At 37.1% G+C, this 18,961-nt stretch overlaps 1 protein-coding gene across 1 annotated transcript in view; it reads right to left on the reverse strand.

The window, feature by feature from the left end:
* Positions 1-14,188: 14,188 nt before the first annotated feature.
* Positions 14,189-18,961, reverse strand: part of RTTN (rotatin) — a 478,682-nt gene continuing 473,909 nt past the window's right edge. The window contains exon 49 of the mRNA XM_030212687.1: positions 14,189-14,549. Within this exon, the coding sequence (XP_030068547.1) occupies positions 14,467-14,549 (83 nt within the window). The 3' untranslated portion in view covers positions 14,189-14,466. The remainder of the gene's footprint in view (positions 14,550-18,961) is intronic.

Raw genomic sequence — 18,961 nt, forward strand, 5'->3', positions numbered from 1 at the left:
GATTAAAAATATTATTTGCTAGCCTCAGATGTCATACTTAGGTCCATGACAGCGCATGCAGGTCCCTGGAGTAGTTTAGTATAAGGTGCAGTGCATGTCAGACAGGTGGACCCAGGCCCACTCCTTATTATTTCCTGTTACATTTGTGGAGGAAACATCGAGCCCTCCAAAACCCACCAGAAACCCTCTGTACCTACATATAGGTGCCCCCCTTCACCCGTAAGGGCTATGGTAGTGGTGTACAGTTAGGGGTAGTGGGTTTTGGGGGGGGTCGGGGGGCTCAACACACAAGGTAAGGGAGCTGTGTACCTGGGAGCATTTATGAAGTCCACTGCAGTGCCCCCTAGGGTGCCTGATTGCTGTCCTGGCATGTCAGGGGGACCAGTGTACTAAAAATGCTGGCTCCTCCCATGTCCAAATGGCTTGAATTTGGACGTTTTAGACTTGGACATCTTTGGTTTCGAAAATGGCCCAAATTCAAAGATGTCCAACTCCAACTTAGATGTTTCTTTTGAAAATGCCCCTCAATGTAACTTTGTAAGTCTAAGTGCTTTGAAAATATGCCTCATCTATGCCACCTAAAAACATATACACCAAGCAACTGCCAACAAAGGCTTTCAAAACTACGAGTAATGTGATTGTAAAGACCAGCATTCTTTAAAAGGCATGCAGCACTATTCTGAATAATTTGCAGCACCAAATTAAACAACCTGGTGCACTTAAAAACAATGAATTGCAATAATCCAAATTCAAAAGTACCAAAGATGCAGCATTGTATGAAAACAGCCCTACAGCAATAAGATATTTCAACTAGCAGATGAGCTGCATTTAAATAAAAAAAGAAACATCTCAAAACAAATTGCACATGTATCTGTAAGCGCCAAGTATCCAAATCCATCCTAAATTCTGAACTTGAGATAAAAGTGGAATAGTCACCTTCACTTAAACAGGAGAATAGACCACAGCTCTCAGGGCTTCCAACTTACAAATAAAGGGGTGAATGCTATATATGGCGTGAAAAACAGCACTATTCTATATGCCGTGCTTAAAGGTAGGTGCTGTTTATAGAATAGCACTTACACCCAGGAATCGTGACTAACTGAAACATGGTACAAATGTATGCACCTACATTAGGCATGTATCCCCCCTCATTCTGTAACAATGTGTGTAAATGTTTGGAACATCCTCATTCCACCCATGACCCTCCCCCATTTCCATGCCCCCTTTTTGAACTCACATGTAAAATTAGGCACAGATCCTGTACCTAAATTTACGCCCGTATACTTCAATTAAAACTAATTAGTATTACTAATTGGTTAACATGCTAATTAGCGCATTATTCAATTAAATTGCACACAATTTTTAGCGACTTTTATAGAATCAGGGAGACGACTACTACTACTACTATTAATCATTTTTATAACGCTACTAGTCGTATGCAGCACTGTACACATTATATACAGGTGTTTTCTCTGTTCCTAGGGGGCTCACAATCTAAGTTTTTTGTACTTGGGGCCATGGAGGGTTAAGTGACTTGCCCAAGGTCACAAGGAGCTGTAGTCTTTGAAATGTCTATCCTTGGGAAAAGGTGCACTGACTGTTTTCAACATGCACTGTGACAGCTCTCTCTCTCTGTCTCTGTAAAGGTGATAATGCGGAACCCAATATAACAGCAGTGGACACAAACTATTCTGAGTTTATAGTGAGTGAATATATGGTCAACAGTGCACTACTGTTTTTCAGAAAAAAAGTGACTTTTCACACATTTTAGATAGTTTGTGCAAGTGAGAAAATAAACATGGAAGTGAAAATGTGTAGATAAAGACCATAATTTTAAAACAGCAAGTCCACACATGTAGGTTTGATGTAAAGTTGATATATCTGCACTCCAGGAATATATGAATTATTTTTAAAAAGCCTTGAGCAGAAGATATTTATTTATTATGACATTTCTACCCCTCATTTTCCCAAGAAAGTTCAGGTTCAATGCGGCTTATGTAACAAATTATGAAGAAACATTACAAGACAATTAATATTAATATAATTATACAACTATGTACAAAATATACTTTGAAGTGTCCCAAAATAGGGAGATTTCCACATGTAAAAGGTCTGTGTCTAACACAGGTGGAGAAAGATGTGCAAGTGCCAAGAAAATACATGTGCTTGTGTTTTCTCGGCTTGCTTGCCATCTGCATGTGTAAAGGTTACCGACATCAGCTGGTGATTTGCATATATATGTCCTGCCAGTTTGCAACAGGTACATGTGTAGAATGCCCATGTAAGTGGCATGGTGACCAGCACTTACATAGGCCTTCCTGCGCTGCCTTGGTACAGTGAATGGCATGTAGCTGTGACAAAGTGTTTCTGGTCTTGAAAAACACGGTGGCCTCTTGTGGGATCTGTTTAGAAAGCACCAACATGGCTGCCAGGAGAGAATACAGCTTCTTTGATGTGGATAGCAATCTTCTGGCAATCCTTGTCCAGCATGAGGCCATTCTATTTAGGCGAAGTAGCCAAAGGTCAGACCATGCTGCAGTGTGGAAGGCCACAGAAAGAATCTGGATGGCCCTGGCAAGATAAGACTTGGGTTCCCAAGGCATCACAAGTTATGAAAATAGTTGCCATACATATGCTGGAAAAAGCCCAAGTCAGTCAGTCATCTGCCATGGCCTCTTAAGGTGCAAGGCTGGCAGCCAGAACTCTCCACACTCAAGCTCCTGCCCCCAAATAAATTGTGAACTATGCCAAGACACCTGCCACCGCCATCATTGTGGTATACAAGCGCCATGACCTCTGAGGTTACCATTACATTATGTACAAAACTGGTAATAAATTGCCGCATCTAAACAAAACATTCTAAAGCTAAGCTCTGGCGTGCAGATCAGCACTGTGAAAAAACAAAATGACATGGGCTGGCAGAGGAGGAATTTGAACACAGGACTTCAACATGACACAATCTCACCCTACCAAATACACCACCATCAGTCCTGTCCTTTGCTCCATCTTTGTAGAACACCTCTGAGGGAGGCTGGGAGCTAAAAGTCCACTAAATATATCCTGTTTCTTTCTTCAGGATCCATAGGAATCTGGAAGCCCTCAATACCTGATTCTGGGCCACCTGGAGGACCCAGTCTGACCTGCTGCAGCACATCTGACAGTGGCTAGCAGCTGAACAAAGTAAGTAGCAGATGTGACTGCATCATTACAACCAAGTGGTTGTCTCTTATGTCACACAGAAATGACAAAGGCAGGTGACACCTCATGCACTGACTTATTTGGTGAGGCAGGGCAAGTATAGGAGCAGACTGTATGTACTTACCTGCATCTGATGCACTGTACACAGGCCTCAATAATTTGATAGTCTGTAAGGTTCTGCATTGACTCCAGAATCCTGTTTTAAATCCTGAAAAAAACTATAGCCTGCAGGTTGACTGGGCATCTATCTCATCCTACTATTAAACGTACACCCTTGGGTAATGATATTCAGCCAGTTGAATCATTTCGCTCTTTGGGAGTTGAACTAGACTACCAGCTAAAAAATTACTCAGCAAATAACTGCAGTACTTAGGACTTGCTTTTGTGTTCTTTGCCAATTATGTTCTGTATGCAGTTGTTTTGATCATGATTCCTTCCATTCATTACTTCATGCTTTACTTTTATCAAGTTTAGACTATTGCAATATAGTCTACAGTGGGATTCCCATAATTAATTTGAAAAAAACTTCAGACGTTACAAAATACTGATATCCGTCTTGTATGTTATGCATGTACATTTCGAAGAAAGAGAAGAGAGGGCCAGAAGTACACAAACAGCAGCAACACAAGAAAAGCACATGTTTGACTTATTCTTTTTGTACACCACCTTAAACGAATCCCTTCAAAAAGGCAGTAAGTAAATCCTAATAAATAAATAAATACATACAGAAAAACTGTGTTTTTGCAGCCTTTAATATTGTCACTTTTACAGCATCACTCTTAGCCAGTGAAAGTTCTTTAAAACACTGGACCACAATTGTGTTGATTTACTGATGGTTTAATGAGTCACTAAAGGAAAGATTCAGTAAGGTTGAACACCCAAATTTACGACTACCGTGCAAATTTGAGCAGTTGCAAATCTAATTTAACAATTAAATTAGGCACCAATTAATCTTAAAAACCAATAACAGATCTTAAGTGGCATAAATTTGTGCTAATAGGCACTAATTTGTAGTTACTTGTTTAACTGCACTTAGGTGCAATTCAATAAACTTAGCACCTAAATGCTATAGCATGCAATTACAAAGGGGGCATGCAAATGGGGTGTTTATTGCGTTCTAGAATACAATGACATATATGCACAAATGCCAACTTTAGGTGCAACCATTTACACCAGCCTTTGACATGGCGTAAGTGCTTGTGCCTAAAGTTAGGTGCAAAATTGTGACTTATGCTCTATTCTACAATGACAATTTCATGTGCCATTGCTTTTTTAGAATTTGCACTAAGCATCAATATTTTTTGCACCTAATATATGATGCACATTCTTGAATCTACCCCTTAGGGAACAATTCTATAAATTGGCACCTTAATCTAGGTGGCCCAATGCTGTGTGCTTTGCACCAATTCTATAATGGCCAAGATTCTGCTATAGAATACTAGCATAAGATCGACATTAGTTATACTCATGTGTAGGAGTGCCCTCTTATGTTATGCCACATCGATGGCAGATGGAAGTTGATGCCTAAGTATGCCATGTGATCCATGTAAGTTTATAGGATTCTATAAACTATATATGTACCTGGGAGACATGACTATGCTCCACCACCCTGGCACTTAGGCACTACATTAAAGATAGTGCCTAATGTATATAGGCATCTACCTGTCAATTAACAGTGTCTTTGATGAACCCTCCTGTAGGTGCTACTTTATAAAATTACCCCCTAAAGTTTTGGGGCCTTAACTAATAATATAATAAAATAAGTAATGAATTAGCTGGAAGGGTGTGCAAACATTTGCACCTGCCATATTCAGTGTTTTCTTATTTTTAATCTATAACAATTGCAAATAGTAATTATTCATTGAAATTTTGAATTAACATTTTAAAAATTAAAATTTTGTAGAATTATGCATTAAAATTTGTTTAACTTTGTACAACATAGAGGTTATGTCAGCTTCTGTTTTCTTACAAATTAGGGGAAATTATTATCTATTTATTTACCAAACTTATAAAATATCTTTTCTAGAAAGGCTACAAAGCAATGACCAGGGTTGTCTAAGCTTTTGTGCACAACTTTGTGTTGAATATTAAACTAATGGATGTGGTTTACTCAAGTATAAAACATGTACTTATTCTGCTGTTTGCTAAGTCAAGTAAGATTGGTTTTTGCCCTGAACTAGGAGTATACGCATGGTTTAGATTTTGTTTTTTTAACTCCTAGGTACATAGGTACTGGTGGGAGAGAAGCTTTTGAAAACCTATTTCTTTGATCAGGTTTTTTCCATGTGAGGCAGTTGGGGACTAGCAGCTATTGGTTGCCATTGTTTTGGGGTTTATGTAGATTATGTTGTATTTGTGCTGTATGTATTTTGATTGTATTATTATGTATGTTATGCTGTTAACCGCTTAAGTTTAAGCGGAGTGGGGTATATGTTTTATAAATAAATAAAGGTGTTGTATGTGGTACAGGTTGAATAAAAACTGCAGAACCCATACAGGCTTATTTTCATTTCCTCTCTCTATCTGATATGCATGAAAGGGAACTGCTCGATAAAGCAAGTTGGGACAGTTTTTCTCTATAGAAAGTTCTCTCCCCCAGGCATTTCTTTGTGGCTTACAAGTTATATGCTTCCCTAGTAATGAGGACTGTGGGTGAGTTTCTTTGGCTCCCCTCCCACCCATTCCATTTCCTGATTTTCTTATAAAGATTGGATATGAAGGGCATGGATTCAACTTTCAAAGTTGTACCTTAGTACATACAATGAGTCCTCACTTCAATTGAACTCTACTGATTAAACCACCTTTGCGACTTTCAGGGGTACATTTACTAATGCATGCCAACATATGTTATTTATCACTTCTTGTTCTATCTAAATTGGACCATTGTAACAGCTTATATCTGGATTTGGCTCAGTCCTGCTGCAAGACTCTACAGGTGATACATGGTGCTGCAGTGCAATTGATGGTAGATTTTAAAAGACTGTTTATTTCACTTGTTCTATGAAAACTTTACATTGGCTTCCGGTGTGGTTTAGGGCACAATTTAAATTAATGATGCTTATTTTCAAGACCTTGAATGGTGGTATGGCTCCTGAATATTTTAAGGAAGCCCTGCAATTTTACGATCCACCCCGCTCTTTGATATCAGTAGGGTTAGTGGTGCCTTCCTTTGTGAAAGTTCATCATGTATAATGTCCATAGCTAGCCCTGTGCTTTGGAGAAAACTGCCCAGCACTTTGCACCTTTTGTCATCAATATATGAGTTTAAAAGAAGGCCAAAAACACATTTGCTTTTTTTGTATGTTTTTAAAATTTTTTTTATTGCATATGTTTTTATTGTTAACCACAGACAAAGGAAGTGAGGCATCAAAAAAGGCAAGGATTCCAAAGGTATAATATGAAACCTTTAATCTTGTCAGCAAGTCCGATTGCCTAATATATAATGGACTCAACATGACCATGTCAATAAGACATGTGTATAATAAAAAGTACAAATCATAAACACCCATTGATAAAAACCAGCATAGATAAAACATACTACATAAAACCTAATATATAAATTTAAGTATAAAGCAATATGTAAAAAATGCATTAAATACATATAAATGAATATTAAAAACAATCATAGGTCACTGAATAAATAATTGACTAGTAAAATATTATAAATTCTAAATCATTAAATAGACTTACAAAAGCATGGATGAAATATTTAAATCACATGTAGTTCTGATAGCGAGTGAAAAAATAAAGAAGTGTTGTTCAATAATAGCCGCAGCCAAGTGCTTAATAGTGCAAATCATCATGAATAAATGCCTAGTGGTTAGGGTGGTGGACTTTGGTCCTGGGGAACTGAGGAACTAAGTTCGATTCCCGGCACAGGCAGCTCCTTGTGACTCTGGGCAAGTCACTTAACCCTCCATTGCCTGCCGCATTGAACCTGCCATGAGTGGGAAAGCGCGGGGTACAAATGTAACATAAATAAAAAAATAAAGCATGACAAAACAAAACACTTTCAATCAGTAGTTGATGCGATGGTGTTCTGTAAATGTGTAGAATATGCCTGTAAACTGAAGAAATAAAAAAATAAAGAAAATAAAGCTGTAAGACAAAGGGTACTGTAAAAATACCGTGTTAGGTGTAGAGAAGGATGATTAAGAGCACATTACAATCAACCAAAAAGGACGGATTGAAGATGTATAACAAAAAAACCTGAGACGGTCTAATGAGATGTAAAAGTGTGCATATGAGCAATGGTATGAGCGCCAACAGCAACAGTGTTTCAACTGCGGGAGAAATCCAGCAACATTTCACATGCAAATTAGAATGGCTGCATGTGCAAATGGAGTTTAAATCCCCGACTTGGTGCCAAGTGAGGTTAAATATAAAACCTGGAGGAAATGACTGGAATGGATATGTGTTATCCAGAAAGAAATATAAAAGTAAGAAGCAATATGACATCTATAGAGTTTCACTGGTGACAAAAATGTACTGTAGAAAGTTAAAAAGTAGACCAATAAGTAAAATAAGTGAGCCAATTGTGTCCATGACTCCAAGCATATGATTAATCTCTTGGACTCTTTCAATTGTGATTTGACAGATATCATTTTGGTAAGCATGGACATTGAATTACTTTATACCAACATACCACAGCTCACAGCATTTAATATCATGGAAGAGACTTATGGGTAGAACTACAGATCGCAGGATCCCCAATCGATTCATCTTGACTAGCAACCATAGCTCTCACAAAGAACTTTTTCACATTCCAAGGGAAGTTCTTCCAACAGATCAAAGGTATGGCCAGGGGCCCTGGATCTAGAAAGCCTCTACGTGGCTCACTTTGAGGAAATCCATCTTAAGGACCACCCTTTATCAACAAGATCTGTTTCTACAAACGCTAAATAGACAACATCTTTTTACTGTGGAAGGGATCAGTTGCACACTTGGAAGAATTCTTTATATGGCTTAACTCTTATGATCCTAATTTGCGATTTCAAATGCAGTATGACGGAATCCATTCCATTTCTTGACATTCTTATCCACAAGACCAGATATTCATTCACTACCACCATATACAGGAAACCTATAGATAAGAACACAAACTTACATTTTCAAAGCTTCCATCAGAGAATCATGAAACACAATCTACTATATTCACAATTCCTACGCTTGAGAAGATTATGTACAGACCTTGGTGATTTTAAGGCACAAGCCATCACTATGGGGAAATGTTTCAAGAACAGGGGTTATCCCAACAGCTCTGTACATGAGGTTTATTCTAAAGCTTTGCTAACAGAATGCAAAACTCTCCTTGTTCAACGACAAGGTAAGCCACCACCTGACCTCGTCTGCACCTTACGGTTTTCTCATTTATCCAACTACATTATAAAAACCATCATGAAATACTGGCATAGTCTAGAGAGCCAGTTATGTTTCAGAGACAAGAGACTTATTTATTCACATACCAGAAATAAGAACCTTCGTGAAATCCTGGTTCCAGCCACCTTGCCAGAATTGATACCTCAACTGACTGGACTACTTGGATACCACTCCTGTGGCCACAGTTCTGAATGGAAACATGCTATGCAGATCAAAGATTTTACAGATCCTCAAACCACAAAGAAATTCATCCTCAAGCACTTTTCAGACTGTAACACAACAGGGCTCATTTTTGAAAGAGAAAAACATCCAAAAAGTGTCATAAAGCACCATTTGCACAGATTTATTCTCTAAACATCCAAATCGGTATTTTTGAAACCTGTTTTGCAGACATCTATGCATTTCATCTACAGTGCATTCAAATCACAAGGGGGTGTGTTGGGGGTGTTTCGAAGGCGGGCTTAGGGCATGCCAAACATTTGGACATTTTACAGCCATAATGGAAAAACCTCAAAACATCTAGGGCAAAATCTTCAAAGTTTTGGTCTAGACCTGTTTTTCTAATGAATAAGACACAAAAAGGTGCCCTAATAGACCAGATGACCCCCCCTTTCTCCCCCAATGTCACTGACCCCTTCCCACCCTCCAAAAATGTGAATAAAAATAGTACTCACCAGCTTCTATGATAGCCTTAGATATTATAGCCAGGCCCATTAGAGCAGCATGTAGGTCCCTGGAGTAGTCTAGTGGTGGGTGCAGTGCACAGTAGACAGGTGGACCCAGGCCCATACCTCCCACCTGTTACACATATGGTGGAAACTGTGAGCCCTCCAAAACTGACTAGAAACCCACTGTACTCACAAATAGATGCCCCCCCCTTCACCCATAAGGGCTATTGTAATTGTGTACAGTTGTGGGTGGTGGGTTTTGGAGGGGGCAGCAGACAAGATAAGGGAGTAATGGTGAGATTTGTACCTGGAAGCATTTATATGAAATCCACAGCAGTGCCCCCTAGGGTGTTCCACTGCTTTCCTGGGATGTCTGGGGGACTAGCCTGCTAAAAATGCTGGCCCCTCGTACTTCCCAATGGCTTGTTTTTGTTCAGTTTTAAGCTCTGTTTTTTTTTTTTTTTCAAAAATGGCCTAAAAAGATAAACGCACAAAGCAGAAAACCTTGTTCGAAATGGTATTTCTGAAAAAAAAAAGACCTTATCTTTTTTCAAAAATGGGTATATTTCCTATTCGGATTTGGTACGTTTAGCATAAAATGTCCAAAGTCTGACAGATACACTATAGAAAATCCCCTCCCCCACATCAGTTATTTATGTTATAGTATGTCCATGTAACAAATAGTATATTGGGAAAACCAAAAGGATGGTAAAAATGCACATCATTGAGTACACGAGCTGCATTACCTGTCAAGTTAATTTCGTACCCCTGGCTGAACATTGGCAAGCTAAAAATCATTCTATTGAAGATTTAAAATTCTTTGTGAACAAACATCTTACCATGAGATGGCGCCAGGGGAACATCAAGGTGATGTTTATAAGAGAGGAGAAGAACCAGTGGCTTGAATCTGAGAAAGATTATAGCATTTTTCTCTGAGACAGATCATTGACTGGTCTTTCAAGTTTATCTTGCCCACACTTAGCAAGATTTCAGCCACATGTTCATCTGATTCCCCTCCCTTTTACTTTTTTTTACTGCTATTCCCTACAACATCTTATGTTCAATACATATGTTTGCTTTTATGTATTTTTATCTATGTATAATACATCAAAGAATTGATATCTCATTCATGCACATATTTTTTTTAGGGTTCAATAAAATGTATTAGCTTTCCTTTTTTGAATTATTGAATCACTTTATTTGACACACCTTTCATTGACATTACATTATGTTTGATTGGCTGAATAATGTCCCCAGGGTCATTATGCCATACATATTTATGCTCCCAGTATCTCCACATTTATGTCATACTGCATTATACATGCTGACTGCACTTATTGCACACAATTCATTAATTTTGTCTTTCAATTATGCTTACCTTCATGGGACTGTTAATTTTTCTGAGGATCTATGCTTTACACAGTTAATTTATTCATGGTGATTTAAACTATATTTTTTGAGCTGTTAGATACACATTTATGGATGTTACACTGCATATCCACTCCTATCCCATTCACATTTTAAGACAATTGGCTAAGGGGGTCTTTTACTAAGGCACGCTGGTGCTTTTAGCGTGAGCTAAAAATAGGCACTCGCTAAACGCTACAGATGCTAATGTATTCCTATGGGTGTCTTTAGCATTTAGCGCGCACTTATTTTTAGAGTGCGCTAATAACGCCAGCACACCTTAGTAAAAGACTCCCCTATTTACTTATTGGTCTGCTTTTAAACTATCTGCGGTACATTTTTGTCACCAGAGTCCCTCTATAGGTGACCTATTGCTTGGCTTCTTTACTTTTATAGTTCACGCTGGATAACACATATCCGTTTTGGTAATTTCCTCCAGGTTTTATATTTAACCCCACAGCGGTGCTGACTTGGTGCCAAATCGGGGATTTAAACTCCATATGCGCATGCAGCTGTTCTAATTTGCATGCAAAATGCTGCCAACTCTCTCATACCATTGTTGTCACGCACTGGGTAAGCTGTATTTATATTCATTTAGAGGTTCAGTGCCCATAGTTTTCATGTTTCAGCTTTCTTTTAAGATTCCTCTAGTTTCTACTCACTCTCGTGGCACTGCTGTTTTATTATATTCTATTTGGTCATATGTACTGCACAAAGTTTGCTAAGTAAAGTGCATTTTGCACTTTATTTCACACATGGTGTGGCTTATTTTCAGTAACTTTCATTTGCACTGCCATCATTCATCACTTCTTTGAAAACCTTTTTTGATACATCACTTTTACATCCTGGTTATCCTGATTTTTTTTGTTACACGTCTTCAGTCTTTTTAAATTTATTGTAACATGTTCTTATTCATCCTTCTCTACACCTAACATGGTATTTTTACAGTACCCATTGTCTCACAGTTTTATTTTCTTTATTTTTTTATCTTTTTAGTTGTTTGCAGGCATATTCTACACATATACAGAACACCATCGCATCAGTGACTGTGACAGGTACAAACTGATTTTTTTAAATGATTTATGATACTTTGAACTATTAAGCACTTGGTTACAGACATAACTGAATAACAGTGTTTTGTTTTTTTCACTCACTGTCAGAACTACATGTGATTTAAGTATTCATCCATGCATTTGCAAGTCTGTTTGATGATTTATAATTGATTACTAGTCACTTATTTATTCCGTGACTTATGATTCCTTTTAATCTTCATTATTCATTGTCCATTTATATGAAAATTTTTACTGCACTTTTTTTACACATTTATATCTTCACTTATTTTTCCAATTTTCAATATATTAAATGTTGTTTTTAAATATATGTATTTCTGAATTTTTTTATGTATTATCTATATTTAAATTTATGTATTATGTTTTATGTATTTGTCATCTGTGCTGGCTTTTATTTATGGGTATTTATGATTTGTACTTTTTATTATACAAGTCATTGATTTTTAGTCTGCTTTTATGAGGTATTTGGACTCCTGTCATATGCACAAATGCCAAAACACGGCCGTGTCGAGTCTTTTATATATTAGGCTATCGGACTTGCTGACAAGATTAAAGGTTTCCTATTATATCTTTGAAATCCTCACCTTTTTCTTTGCCTTACTTCTTTTGTCTGCCGTTGCACATCCGTGAGGCTTGGATTTTCTCCTTTCTTCTTTGGACTATCCTCTTTGTTTTTAACCACTCAGTCAATAAATGGGCTATAAGTGATACAAATAAATAAATACCTTTATCCTACATGATGTGCAATCGGACCTATCTACTAATGATATGCATTAATGGCATTAGTGTGTGCTAACACTGTGGTACTTTAGTTAATCCAGTCCTAAATCTCATTTCCTTGATTCTGCCTAATGATTATTTATCTTTTTACTCTTCTCCTAATTAAACAAACTACAAGGAACAGGGGACGTCTCTTATGTATATCTAAAAAGTGTTGTGCATTATATAAATATTTTGAAGTGGATGCTGATATAAGGGCATTTTGGAAGTGTTTTTCAACTTTGGGACATGATTATTTCTATTAATCTATGGCAATGATTGCCAATTTTGGTATATCTCAAACAGGGATGAAAACAGCCCCATTCTTGTGGTGTGGCATGTTAAAAAACAAAACAAAACCAAAACCAAACAGGAATTTAGATGTCCAAGACAGGATATCTGAGGTTATGCTACTACCTTAGAACAGGATCTGCCCACACAGACAGTTCTAAAATACATGGTGGAGCACAAACATCCATTTTAGAAAAATAGACTTCTAAAATATCAACATAGGAACTTAAACATCTTTGTGGCAGCATATTAATGTCTATGCAATAAGATGGCAATATAGATGTTTATGTACTGAAACATATATGGTTATGTCAACCATTTTAGAAACATAGATGTCTATTTCTCCTTTGCCAGTTTTGCTTTTTTTTTGGGGGGGGGGGGGGGGAGGGGGGTAGTAACCACTGGGGAATGAAGCTGGTGACGTCAGGAGCACTTTTCTGAAACCTGACATTCTGGGTAGCAGGTCCATCTCCCAATGCCCATCTGTTCAGACACAGACAGTCATCCCCTTCTGAAATGGGGAATAAACATCTTTTTTATTTTGGGGGGGGGGGGGGGGGAGGCTATCCTAGTCCTGTCCAAAACACCCCCCCATGCCATTTGGATGTTCTTCAGTTTTAGAATCCATATCCAGCTTTGTAAAATTGGAACAGGCAGCGCTTCTTAAATAAGCACTATAGACTCATACACATTGAGGCCTATACTCAGCAGCAGTCTTTCCAATTAAAGATAAATATATGTTATCTAGTTAATTTGAACAGATATTCAGGGGCCCTTTTACTAAGGCGCGCCAAAAAATGGCCTGTGCTGGTGTAGGCGCGTGTATTGGAAGTGTGCAGGTCCATTTTTCAGCACGCCTGTAAAGGCCTTTTTTAATTGTGGACGTGCAGCAAAATTAAAATGAGCGCGCATCCATTTTGGGCCTGAGACTTTACTGCCACCCATTGACTTAGCAGTAAGGTCTCATGCATTAACTGGATGGCAATGATCAGTGCACATACACAACCGATTACCGCCCCGTTACTGCCACATGGTAGCTCTAATTTGACGCACGTAGGTGCCTATGCACCTTAGTAAAAGGGCTCCTCTCAGTGATTTATTTGGATAAGCTGGTGTTGCTAACTTAATCAGTTACAGATATCCAAATGTCTTTATGCAGATATCTGAGGCCTACTATATCTCTGGCTAACTTATTTGAGATAACTGTAACAAAATATCTATCCAGCTATAGCTTAAACACACCCCTCCTGCACTTCACATTTCTGAAACAGATAACATCTGGCCAGACATCACTAGAATTTTTAAAACTAAAACTAAACACTTATTTGGGAATTCCAAAGATTACCTGGAAAAATCATTTTGAATATCAACACCATTTTTATTTTAGAAAATATGTATTTTATTTCAAAACTCTTCTGTACAAATATACATTTTTTCTAGAAAATCATTAATACAAATATGTTAACAAAACAGTTACTTGAAGTTTACTTAAATGTTTTCTTTCTAAGAGCAACCTGTCTACAGTAGCCATTTAGCAGCACAAAGTCTGCAATGGCAAGGCACTAGACTCCATAACCGAGTTAAACTTTGTTATATTTTTCTTCCATAAACTTTAATAGATGAAATGTTTCTTCTAGTTCAAATCTTCCAAGCTGCATATGTCCAGTTTCAGATAGGAAATCTCAGGTAAACTGTTAATTATGAAGGAGCTGCACTAGATTCTCTAGGCATTTTAAGTGATATGCTGCCATTGTGTTTTCTTCTGGTTCAGGCATAGCTATGGAGGAAACAAAAATAAGGTTACAACACTTTCTTTCTTTTTTTTTTGTTAAATACTAATCCCAATACTTGGCAAACATTCAGTGGTAGTTATCAAATACAGCATATAGATCACAAGAAAATGATGTGCACATACTCAGAGGAAAATTCACCTCCACAGACATAACTAAGAGAACAAGCTTTTATTTTTCATGCTGTTGATGTCAATCCGAAGACTTGAGTTTAGAGAACAATGATTGTCACTCAAAGAATAATCTGCTGGGGTATTATATTTTTCTGAAACATCACACAACTGAAAACTGTGGTCCAGGGGCCCTGCTCAAATCCTGATGTAAAGAGGGTCAACAGAGAACTGTCTCTTATCCCAAAGCTCTAGTCACAGGAAGAACTAAATGATAAATTTAAAAGTCTAAGGGCTCTGTTTACTAAAGTGCGCTAGCGTTTTTAGCGTGTGCACACAATTAGGGCACGCTGTGTAGGTGCCCATAGGAATATTGTGGGTGCCTACACAGCGCGGGCTAAAAGCACTAATGAGCCTCTAGCGCGGCTTAGTAAACAGGGCCCTAAAAATTCTAAACTGCTTAGAATTTCAAATGGTCTGTCTCTTTGTTCTGCAATTTCTTCTTTAGGTTTAATTCCAGGATCTCCTTTCTCTTCTGATCTGTGTTTCATTCTAAAACACATTTTTTATTTTAAATACATCTCATTTATTATTGTGGTTCATCAGCTGTTCTAAAATAACTTCTCAACAAGAACACACAAGGAGTTGGCCACAGGATGCAACATGTTTCCTGTCACTCAATCATTCATTTTGTGGCCAGCTCCTTCTGTCATCTTGCTGTGGCGTTTGCATTTGTTTTTTGTTTTTTTCAAACTCCGCTGTGACAAATATCTCCTGATAAATTCATTAATATGATACCAAATTCATACTTTACATAAATAAGTAAAATGCCTGAATGGGCTTCTGGTGGGAATTATTGTAACAGTGCCCATATATACTTCAATGTATAACTTCAGGAGTGACTAAGATGGAGATTAATGCAGATTACATTCAAATTCTCTATACTTTGCTGTCCCTCTCTGCAACCATCTAGGATCTCAAAGTCTGTCTGTAATCAGTTTCCACCTTCTTAAGGATAATTTACTGTTCTCAGTATCTCCCAATGTGAGGTAATCCACTTTCCTAATCCCCACTTACCAGCTCCACCATAACCCACTTCCAATGGTCAGTTTCCGTCCTACAATGAGTCTATTAAGATCTTAGGCATTATTTTTTATTTAAATTATCTTTGAAAAACCAGACTGATTTGATAGTACAGTTTTCCCTTTTCACTTTACACAGAGTTTGTGCTATTAAGCCTTTCCTACCTCACTCACTTGTTTGCACCTTAATTCTATCCTTGGACATACCCTATATAGACTACTGGAATGCTCTCTACTGTGGCCTGCCTCTCTTTGCTCTTAAACTCATTCAGTCTAGTCCACTGCAGTCAATCTCTTTCACAATGCACAATGTTTTGATGTCTCACCTCTACTGATTTCTGAACACTGGCTTTCTGTATCTGCATGTAACAAATTCAAGATACTCAACTTGGTATATAAAGGTCTTAGTCCCTCGGTTTGTCTCCTTTGATCTTAACATAATTGGCATTTCAGTTGTTAAATGAACTTTAGCGAATTGGCAGGCATCCTACATCCAGTTCTTAATTATTTACAGCATTTGATATACCATCTTTCAGTAAATATCCAACAAACCAGCATGATAAAAATACAGCCTACTGAAAATAAAATAACTAAAAGAATATTCGTCCAAGGAGTAAGGGGTATGGAGGTATAATCTGTTGACCTTTTTTTTTTAGTCTTCGTATTTTTATTAATTTTGTTGCAAAGAACAATAACAGATAACAGTAATAGCAATATAATACAATGCAATGAACTATAAAGTTTAGATTCAACATTAGGAGCTTAAAGAAGACAAAGAAAAAGAGTGAGAAAGGAGAAAAAACCCCCACCAGGATTTAAGACAATTCATGCATATATCACAATTGTTAGCAATAGGAACACTTTTCATTTTACTTCTTTAAAGTAAGACAACAAAGGAGACCATTTTTCCTTATATAAGATAAAACAAGGTATTTTTTTTAGCAAAATACATTTCATATTTATAAGTTTGAAACAATAAGTTCCACCACTCTTGGTAAGTGACTTGTTGCACAGCTTTCCAATGTGAAAAATTACCTTCAAGGCTAAAGTAAGCATGGTATTAACAAGCATACATTCATTAGACTTTAACATGTTTCTAAAACATTGATACTTAAGTAACACATATTTATGCAATATTGGACCATTGAGATGGAATATGTCTATTAAAATAAGCCATTTATCTTTCCAGAATTTTTGAATGCATATACAATCAAATGTAAGAAGTTTAATAGTGTCTTGTTGGGTATGGCAGGACCAACATAAATTAGAGATACGAGGGTCAATTAAGTGTGACCTGAGAGGTGTCCATAGGGATCTATGCGTAAAGAAATAAAGAGATTGTGTTATCAAAGAAGATCTGGAACATTTAAATAGTGAACTCCATATCTGTTCCCAATTTTTATCTGTAATAGATTGCTGAATATCCTCTTCCCAGTATCTATGCAAGCCCATACATTTAATAGGAGATTTACTTAAGATGAAAGTATAAATATGGATGCAACATGTCTTGCAGACTGAAGTCTCTTAGTTATATCAATGAGCTCAGGAATATGATGCATCTTGAGAATTAATAAGTTGCTTTTTTTTTACATTTGAACTGAGCTGTAGCCATTGATAAAATTGAGTATCTAATAAAGAAAATTTGACTTTCATAGCTGAAAATGGTTTCTAAGTGTGATTGTTCAGGTCAATAAAATTGTTAAGATCCCATATACCTATGCGTTGCCAATGTGACCAGGAGACTTGTTTTTTTATTAATTGTAATTTTAGGATTATTCCATATAGGCATATATGTGGGAGAAGACCAAGGAATGCCTAGTTGCTTATCAAAAGAGGATATTAATTTATGCGTAGTATTAATAATGGGATTAGAAGCAATATATTTAGGAAGATGCATACCAATTAAATACGAGTGTATTAATCTATAATGGATTGCTCCAATAATACCCATCTAGGTGAGGAAGCAACATTAGAGGGATCAATCCATTTTATTCCTTGACAAATAATAAACGCTTTATAATAAGATAAGAGATCAGGAAATATTACCCCTCCCTGCAATTTAGGTAATTTTAGCTTACCTAAGGAAATTCTGGGTGACTTAAGATTCCACAGAAAATTAGAGAGTAAGTTTTCCAAATTTTTATAAAAAATAGTAGGAAAAAGGAGAGGAATCATACTCAAAGCAAATGTAATTTTAGGAACTATCATCATTTTGATAGTGTCAAGTCTGCCCCACCAGGTTAAATTGAGTGGAGACCAAGATGAGAGAGAGTTTTCAACCTTAGCTATAATTTTATCAGAGTTGATTTTGATGGTAGTAGGGAGATCCCTATTAAAAAAAAACACCCAAGTATTTAATAGAGGACATAACCCATTTAAGGGGATACCTGGAATAGTAAAGGGAATACAGATATCATTTAAAGGCATCAATTCAGTTTTATCCCAATTGATTTTATAGCCAGATAACCTTGAAAAATGAGAAATTAGCTTAATAAGTGCTTTCATAGATGTCTGTGGTTTAGCAAGGTATAGCATTATATCATCCGCATATGCTAAAAGTTTGAACTCCTCCCTACCCATGGAAATGCCAACATCATCATTTGAATTTCAGATAGCTACCAAAAAGGGCTCAAGAGCCAAATTGAATAGTAGAGGAGATATAGGGCAACCTTGGCTCGTGTCTCTATGTAATATAAATGGAGCAGAAAGCTCACCATTAGCTGCAATTCGTACAATAGGTGTACCATGTCGGAAGGGTTCAGGGAAACCAAAATGTCTGAGTACATTAAACAAGTATTTCCACTCCACGTGGTCAAAGGCTTTTTCAGCATCTAGGGAAAAAGATAGGATAGGGTAATCTATAGACCGAGTGGAGTGAATAAGATGACACAATAATCTTGTGTTATCAGCACCATATCTGAGTTTTACAAAACCAGCTTGATCTCTATGTATGAGTGATTGTATAACGGTCTCCATTCTGCTGCACAATAGCTTTGTATAAATGTTGTAGTCTGAATTTAGCAAGGAGATCGGTCTACAATTCTGCACAAGGGTACGATCTCCATTAGGTTTAGGAAGCACTACAATGTTGGTGTCCAAAAAATGGCTTGGAGATGATGAGTCTAGTAAAGCTTGATAGTAAGACATCAAATGAGTTGAAATAGAAGCAGATAATGATATCTTGATATTTTTCAATTTATTCAGAAA

This window comes from Microcaecilia unicolor, chromosome 1 (genome assembly GCF_901765095.1).
Source record: "Microcaecilia unicolor chromosome 1, aMicUni1.1, whole genome shotgun sequence".
Lineage (NCBI taxonomy): Eukaryota > Metazoa > Chordata > Amphibia > Gymnophiona > Siphonopidae > Microcaecilia > Microcaecilia unicolor.